We start from the raw sequence: 8453 nt of genomic DNA, 5'->3' as shown, positions 1-8453 counted from the left end.
TCTATTTCTTCTTCTATTTTTTCTTCTTTTCTTTTTCTCAATTTCTCTTTCCCTTTGTCCTTCCCTCTTTTTTCTTCTTCTTGTTTCTATATTTTTTCTCTCCCTCTCTTTTTTTTCTCAGTCTCTCTCCTTCTCTCTCCCTTTCTCTCTTTTCTCTTTTTCTCTGTCACATTATATACATATATATGCTTACAGTTGGATACAGAAATGTGTCGTTTTAATGACAGGGAAAGTAAAGAAGGCAGATGTAGAATGAGAGAGGATAATGGATCAAGGGAGGAATATGCCTTCAGGAAAACAAAAGCTAAAGCTGTACAAAATTTTTTATGTTTCTTTTGAGGTGGCAAAGAAGGGAAATCTAAGGGGAGACACACACATTGGATAATAGGTGAACAAGTATAGGACATAAATATTAATTTTGGTGTAAGACATGATGAAAGATATAGTTGCTGCTGGGAGAATTGTGTGATATATGTGTGTGTTTTACTATATGAAGAGAGACAGGCAGACAGACAGAAACAGAGACAGAGAGACAGAGAGAAAAAGAGAGAGACAGAGACAGAGAGAGAGACAGAGATAGAGAGAGACAGAATCAGAGAGACAGACAGAGAGAGAGACAGAAACACAAGAGACAGAGGAAGAGAGAGACAGAGAGAGAAAGAGAGAGACAGAAACACAAGAGACAGGGTCAGAGAGAGGAGAGCACTTAAATGGTAAAGACAAATAATATCCAAAGAATGAAAAATCCTCCCCAGCATAAAGACCAGCCATGAATCCAGAGAACTAATGATGAGACAAACTCTTTCCCGCCACAAAGAGAAGGGCTCAGAGTTGAGAAAAAGGCAAATGTTGTTTTGGAGCGTGGCCAGGTGGAAATCTGGCTTGATTTATTGATTTCTCTTGGTGAGTGTTTATAAGAGGGTTTGTTTTCCCAAGTGCGAGGCTGGGGCGGGAAGGTGGGAAAGCAGATTTTTGCTGACTGAAAAAAAGGAATTGAAAGTCACTCACAGGGACCAGGGGCCCGGGACGGAGCCGAGACTCAGGCCGGGCTGGGAGGCTGTTTTATGCCTGGGAGCTGGGCAGGGAGAAGCCTTTTTAAGCAAGGCCGGGCCGCCTGGGACCCACTCGCCATGCTGCCGCTGCTCCTGCTGGCTCTGCTGCTCCTGGCTCTGGGCCTGCTCAGCAGGGGCCCGCGGGGCTCTCGGGGCCGGCTGCCCCCCGGCCCCACCCCCCTGCCGCTGCTCGGAAACCTGCTGCAGCTCGGCCCTTCCAGCTTGGACAAACGGCTCATGGAGGTAGGAGACGGCCCGGGGAAGGCGGGAGCTGGGGGTGGGGGCAGTGACGGGCACCTGGGGCTAGAGCCCCCTGAAGGGAAGCAGGAAAACGCCCAGTCGGGGAGCAGAGGCGGGCACTGAAAGGGAGAAGGGGGAGAGACTTAGGGGGCCCCAGAAGTCGGGACTGGCAGACCTAGGTGCAAGGGGGCAGGCAGTGGGAAGTCGAGGACTGGGAGGGGGGGAGATAGCCACAGTAACCTGGGGGGATGGACGGGGACAGGCTGAGGGGGAGTCCAGGACGGAGCTGGGAGCTCGGGACGCCCCGAGGCTGGGATGCCGTGGTCCTGGGCCCCTGAAGGGAAAGGCGAAGGGCCCAGAGAACAGCCTGAGGAGCCTGGAGTCCCCAACGGGGGCATCGGGGGTCAGCAGGTCCTGGGCAGGGGGTGATGCCATAGTGCTCAGAGGCTGGGACCCGAGTCAGGAAGCTTCCCCCTCCGGGCTTCCTTGTGGCTGTGGGACCCCGCAAGGCCCTGCATCCTGTCTGCCTCAGCTTCCTCATCTGTAAAATGAGCTGAGAAAGAAAGCGCGAGCCTCCCCCGTCAGTCTCCCTGCCGAGAAAACCCCCCGCGTGGGGATGAGTCCCAGGAGCCCCGGGGCGCTCAGGCCGTCAGCCGCCCCCCTCTCCCCCCGCAGCTGAGCCGGCGCTTCGGACCCGTGTTCACGGTGCACTTGGGCCCGCAGCCGTGCGTGGTGCTGAGCGGAGCCGGCGCTCTCAGGGAGGCTCTGCTGCTGCAGGCGGACGCCTTCGCGGGGCGCGGGGGCATGGCTTCTCTGGACCGCTGCACCCGAGGCAAAGGTGAGGGGGCGTCCGGGGCCGCGAGTGCAGCTGTCCCCGTCCCTCTCTGGGCCCCCCACAAAGCACTGTCCCCTTGGGTCTAAGGGTCTCCAGCTGCCCCCGCCCTCCCGGCCTCCGCTCTTCAGTCTCGCTCCCCCTTCCGACTTTCCTGTCCGGGCGTCCTCCGTCCCGTCTCCCTGGGCAGCCTCTACTCACCCCTGGACCTTTGTCCTCCACGGCTCTGCCCCCCTTGCTCCTGCCCTCGCTTCTCTCTGTCCCCCACATGCGTCTCCTTGGCCCCTGGCCCCTCTCCTGAGCTCTCGCTCCCTCTTTCCCTGGCGCAGGAATTGTGTTCTCCAATGGCCCCCGCTGGCACAGCCTCCGAACCTTCACCGTGGGGTCCCTGAAGGCCCTGGGGGTGGGGACCCGGAGCATCGCCGAGCGCATCCAGGAGGAGGCGGCTGTCCTGGTCCGGGAGCTCAGCCTCCACAGAGGTTCGGACCCGAGGCCCCGAAGCAGAGAGGGAAAGGGGAAAGGGGGAGGGGGCAGAAAGGCAGACCCTAGGGACAGAGACAGCAGTGACGGCGAGACAAAGGGACAGAGAAATGGACAGAGACACGTGGGATGGGAGAGAACGAGCTTCAGGGGACGTCAGCCACAGGGGGGTCAAGGCTTGGTGTGGGAGAGGGTGGGCGGTGGCCCCAGATAGAGCTGATGGCCCCCCATTGCCGCCCATTGCCCCCCAGGAGCCCCACTTAACCCCCTCTACCACATTCGCAATGCTGTGGCCAACGTCATCTGCTCCGTGGTCTTTGGGGAGCGATATGGCCACGATGACCCAGATTTCCGGGTCCTGCTGAACTTGCTGAATGACAACTTCCAGATCATGAGTTCCCAGTGGGGCCAGGTGAGCCAGGGCTGGGGGGGCAGGTGAGCCAGGGCTGGGGGCCAGGTGAGCCAGAGCTGGGGGGGGGGCAGGTGAGCCAGGGATCTAGCCACTGCCATCCCCAGCTTCTGAGACCCCAAGAGATCATTGTGGGGCACCCCCAAGGATTATTTAGCTGGAGGGGGCAGTGGGAGGAGGAGGAGGGGTGGGTGCATGGGGAACAATCCAAGGATCAAGACATCCTGGGGAGCCTTGTAAAAGGGGGCAACAAAGAGAAGGACCTGAAGTTTCAAGAGAATGCCGGGGTCAGGGCACTAGTGTACCTGCTGTGAGATTCTAGTCCAAATCTTCCTGATTTCCAGCCCAGAACCCAATGAAATGATTTTGCCATGTCGTTCAGGAAGGATGGGAGGTGGGGCCCCCATGGAAGCTGGTGCAGTGATCCCTAAACACACACACACACACACACTCTCTCTCTCTCTCTCTCTCTCTCTCTCTCTCACTCACTCACTCCTCATCCTCTTGCTTCCTCCCCCCTTGCCCAGATGTACAACATTTTCCCCTCCTTCCTGGACTGGATCCCCGGGCCCCACCACCGCATCTTCAGCAATTTCAAGAAGTTACAGGCTTTCATTTCTGAGGAGATCAAGAAACACAAGGACAGCAGACAGCCTGAGGAACCCCGAAACTTCATTGACTTCTTCCTGGGACAGATGGAGAAGGTTTGGTCCCTCTCCCTCATCCTCTCTGCCCTCACCCCTAAACCCCCAATAAAAAAGGGAAAAAAGCCCAGTTCCTTCATCCAGTGGCCCCTTCTCCCACGAGCCATGGCTTCTTCTCCTACGAGCCGTGGCCCCTTCTCCCACAAGCTGTGGCTCCTTCTCCCACGAGCCGTGGTCCCGTCTCCTGCCTTAGGAGAAGCAGGACCCCGGGAGCCACTTCTACGAGGAGACCCTGGTGATGACGACCCACAACCTCTTCTTCGGTGGCACGGAGACCACGAGCACCACCATCCATTATGGACTCTTGATCCTGCTCAAGTACCCCAGCGTGGCAGGTAGGGGACCTTGTGTGCGACTTCCCATCGCCAGCTCTCCCTCCCCCAGCAAAGAGAAGGGGATGGAGCTGGAGGATCTCCAGGGGTCCTGCCCAGTCTCAGTGCTGTGAGCCAGGAGACCCTGGGAGCAGGAGGAAGCCCTTTCCTTTTCTTCTTTCCACCTTTCTCAGAGAAGATCCAGGAAGAGACAGTCACTTCTATAGGACAAGGCTCTCCCCATACCAAAGTCTGAGACCATCCATCCTACCCTCCACAGGCTCTCAAACCCCCTGGTCTCAGTTCTTACATTTGTATATTGCCTAGGGGCCCCCCATACCCACACAGGGAGGCCCCCAGACTAGGTTTTCCCAGGCTCAAGGTGTTTTCTGGGTCTGCAGCCATTAAAAACCATAGCTCAGGAGCCCCCATCAGTGGGTTCACATTTACTAGACAGAGGATACAATTATTTCATAAGAGGCATTTAAATAAAATAATATGGTAAGAAAAGTAAAACATTTTCTCTTCCTGCTTGGCACATTATCCTAAAAAAAGATATTCATGAGCAGAAAACGTGAACAAACTTGGGAGTTTGTGTAGCCAGGGAAGGGTTGGCCAGGTCCCCCACACAGGTGTCACACTTGACTCCAAGGGCTGCTGATGGCTTTGATGGGGCTGGTCCAGCCTGGTGCCCGGGGTGTGCTGTCTCTGCCAGGCAGGAAACCTTGATTAGTCATTTACTTGTTTCTGGGTGTTGCTGCCTGACAGCTTTGAAGGAATAAGTTTCAGCCTTACATCCCATGGAGGTGGTTTAGTGGATAAAGACCCGGCATCAGAAAGACCTGAGGGCAAAACTGACTGCAGATACTGTATGGGCAAATCACTTAACCTGTTTCTCACTTAACAGCTTCCTCAAATGGGGATTATAATAGCATCTTCCTCCTAGGTTTGATGTGAGGATAAAATGAGTTAATTGTAAAGCCCTTAGCATAGGGCCTGTCACAGAATAAGGGCCATGGGAATGTTTCATCTTTTCCCATTTCCCTTTCTCCCACTGCTTCCCTGGTCCATGGCCACAACCGGTGACGGACAAAATCTTTGAGACTGTGGAGCCGTCCTCTGCTTCTAGCTTTAACTGGAGTCTCCAGATCCACTGCTAACTTTTTAGTCAGGAGTAGGAATTACCAATAGTTTTCATTTAAAGCCTTGAAGTTTTTCTTGCTCTAGTCCTTTCTAAAACATGGACAAACTTTTAAAAATAACCACAGATAATCAAGTGAAGAAAATTTCATTGTCTACATCCCCCAAATATACGCATTTAAAATCCATGACTTCCGTGTTGGGAAGGGGGTAACGTGCATGATTCTTCTGTCCTCTGCTTTCTGATCGGTCATTGTGTGGATCAGAGTTGTAAAGTCTTTCAAAATTGTTTCTCTTTCTAATATTACTGCAAAAATGGTTCTCTTGGATCTTTTCATTTTACCTTGTATCAGTTCATACAACTTATCTCAGGTTTCACAAAAACAATCCATTGCATCATTTCTTTGGTAAAATACTCCGTTGTGTTCATTTACCAAAAAATTTTAGCAACTCCTCAATAGATTTTGATTTAATTGGTTTTTAGTTCTTTCCTGTATGTTCTTTTCTCACTCTTTCATCGCTTTGGAATACATTATTGAAAGTGTGAATTTATTCCTTTGAAAATTAATTATTCATATACTTTATTTATTTATTGGGAAACAGCTCTTATTTTCTTATATTTGAATCAGTTCCTTCTGTATCTTGGAAACAGGAAACCTGAGTAGGGCTCTTCAGCTCTAGCATCTCCCAGTTTCTCAGTTCCAAAACTCCTTGGTTCTCTCAGTGGAAAGAGTACTAGACCAGAAGTCAGGAAGACCTGACCTCAGACACTTAGTGATTTTAAGATCACTTAACTCCTCAATTTCCTCAACTTTCACTTGGGACTAATAAAACCCATTTCCCAGGATTATTGTGAGGATCACAGGAATTAATATTTGGAAAGTGCTTAGCACAGTGGCTGGCACAGAATAGGCAGTTAGTACTTGTTCCCTTCCCTCTTCCTTTTCCCCATGCAGATGAGTGGGGGAGGAAAGAGATCTGAAACTAAACTAAGCCCAGAGGTACCAGGATATTGCCTTCTTATGGCCCAGTCCCCTTCTTGGAGTGTGCTATGGATCTGTCTCAGACTTTGGAGCGTCTCTATATACAAAAGGAAGGGGTTGGAATTGGGGGTTCCTCCAGTTCTAAATTCCATGCAAGACCTAATGGTGGAATTCTGCCTGTGCAGCGGGAGAACTGTTCGGTTCTGCAAATATGTATTGTATCTAGGATATACTGCAACATATTTAACATATATAGGACTGCTTGCCATCTTGGGGGGGGGGGGAAGAGGAGGAGAGAGGGAGGGGAAAAAACGAAACATAAGTGATTGCAAGGGATAATGTTGTGTAAAAATTATCCTGGCATGGATTCTGTCAATACAAAGTTATTATTAAATAAAATTAAATTTAAAAAAAAAAAAAGACCTAATGGTGGGAAGAGACCACAGGAGGACTGGGGCCCCAAGGCCTTCCTTTCTCCTCCCCCCTTCCCTTTCCCAGAGAAGATCCAGGAGGAGATTGACAGCGTGGTGGGTCGGGAACGGCCCCCCTGCCTGCAAGACAGAGACCATCTGCCCTACACGAATGCTGTCATCCACGAGATCCAGCGTTTCATCAGCGTGCTGCCTATGGGTCTTCCCCATGTTCTCACCCAAGACACGCACTTCTGCGGTCACTTCCTGCTCAAGGTGCCCAGCTCAAACTCATGCTCTAGCTTGGGAGGGAGGAGGGCTCAGAGCGGGGCTGGCACCGTGGTGGAATCAGACACCAGGATCCCAGACCCATCCCACACTGACAGGGGGGCTTGTAGTGGTCGGTTTGCTGAGGGAAGGGAGGAAGCTATGAGCTGATTCCACCCAGTCCCCCCCCAGCTCCGCCCACTGAAGGGGAGCACCTTCCTGCCCCCGATGCCCCAAACCAGCCTGGATGTGTCAGGGCTTACACTATCTACGCCCTCCCCACAGGGTACCACCATCATTCCGCTGCTGATCTCGGCCCACCGGGACCCGGCCCACTTCAAGGACCCAGAAAACTTCAACCCCAACAACTTCCTGGATGACGAGGGCAATTTCCAGAACAACGAGGCCTTCATGCCTTTTGCTCTAGGTTGGAACAGATAGTGGCCATAGGGGTGGGGCGGTGCGGGGGAGGAGCTGTAGCAGGGGAAGCTGTAGGGGGAGAGCTGTAGCCTCTAGTTTTCGTTGGACAGTTTGGTGTTAGTTACACAAAAGATCATCTTTTTACACAAAAAAAGCAAGAAGAACCTGAAGGAGTCAGAGATTAGAATACATGTCAGTGGTAGCCCAGGGCCTGGCTCACTCTGGGGATTTAAACAACACTTAGTGGCTGACAGCTCAAGCCAACAAAAGGCTGCCCTGATTTAATACCAGGGGAAACTCCCCAGAGGCTTTCTGGAGGCAGGTGGGAAAGCAGGGACCAGGTGGGCAGCTGCTTTCATGATTGGCTGCAGCATCCAAAGGCCGTCTCTCTCCTCGTGTCTGGAGCTGGTGTCCAAGACTGCGTCAGCTTTCTCCCTCAGTTAGGGGGGACTCGGACAAAGCCCAGGGGAAACCCCGGGCACAGACATTCGGGATGGCCCCTTGCATTGGGCTGGTGAAGTGGGCCCACAAAGGGAAGTGATCTGTCCTTGTGCAGAGAGTTGGGAGATGGCAGACAAGACAGAGAAGGGTCCGAAGGGGACCTGGGGAACGAGAGGGAAATAAGGTGGGGAGGGAGTCCAAGGAAGGGCAGGCAGGCGGGCTCACTGACAGGTGCCACCTGGTGCCCACAGGAAAGCGCATCTGTCTCGGGGCAGGCCTGGCGCGGATGGAAATCTTCCTCTTCCTCACCACCATCCTGCAGCGCTTCACCCTGCACTCCGTCAAGAGGCCTGAGGAGCTTGACCTCTCCCCCAAGTCCACAGGCCTGGGCAACGTGTCCCCGCCCTATGAGCTCTCCCTGGAGATCCGCTGAGCCAAAGGGGACTCGTCACAGACAGCTGCCCCCCCCCCAGCTCCTGTGTCCTTCGGCCAATAAAACCCCAGAATTTGGGCAAAGAGCTCATTACTCATGGAGGCTGGGGGTGGGGGGGTGGGAGGGGGAGGAAGGAGATGGCCATGGAGAGAAGCTGCAGAATACACAATTCTGGGCAAGCTTTAGGGAGCATCCACTGCACTCCCTCCCACAGCCGGGTCTCCAAAAGAAATGAGCCCCAGTGGTTCCTGTAGGGCCATCTCCATTCAAGAGCCAAATCTCACAAGCCCCCACTAATGCACTTCCTTTTACTAGTCATCCACAGAACACA

General features: G+C 53.2%; 1 protein-coding gene across 1 annotated transcript; it reads left to right on the top strand.

Moving 5' to 3' along the window:
* The first annotated feature begins 931 nt into the window (after positions 1-931).
* Positions 932-8205, top strand: LOC127556210 (cytochrome P450 2F2-like). Its single transcript, XM_051989228.1, has 9 exons — positions 932-1295; positions 1968-2130; positions 2454-2603; positions 2856-3016; positions 3541-3717; positions 3911-4052; positions 6650-6837; positions 7114-7255; positions 7941-8205. Exons 1-9 carry the CDS (start codon positions 1065-1067, stop codon positions 8120-8122), a joined length of 1536 nt encoding a protein of 511 aa, XP_051845188.1. The 5' UTR covers positions 932-1064; the 3' UTR covers positions 8123-8205.
* The last annotated feature ends 248 nt before the right edge of the window (positions 8206-8453 follow it).

Source organism: Antechinus flavipes, chromosome 3, assembly GCF_016432865.1.
Source record: "Antechinus flavipes isolate AdamAnt ecotype Samford, QLD, Australia chromosome 3, AdamAnt_v2, whole genome shotgun sequence".
Classification (NCBI taxonomy): Eukaryota; Metazoa; Chordata; class Mammalia; order Dasyuromorphia; family Dasyuridae; genus Antechinus; species Antechinus flavipes.
Note: the sequence above shows the minus strand (reverse complement) of the source record. Positions and strands in the feature narration are given on the sequence as shown.

Excerpts from the sequence above, each read along its gene's own strand:
- LOC127556210 (XM_051989228.1), top strand. The coding sequence starts at position 1,065 with ATGCCTGGGAGCTGGGCAGGGAGAAGCCTTTTTAAGCAAGGCCGGGCC. Across the intron at positions 3,017-3,540 it reads TGAGTTCCCAGTGGGGCCAG|ATGTACAACATTTTCCCCTC; the intron begins GTGAGCCAGGGC and ends CCCCTTGCCCAG. Across the intron at positions 6,838-7,113 it reads GCGGTCACTTCCTGCTCAAG|GGTACCACCATCATTCCGCT; the intron begins GTGCCCAGCTCA and ends CCCTCCCCACAG.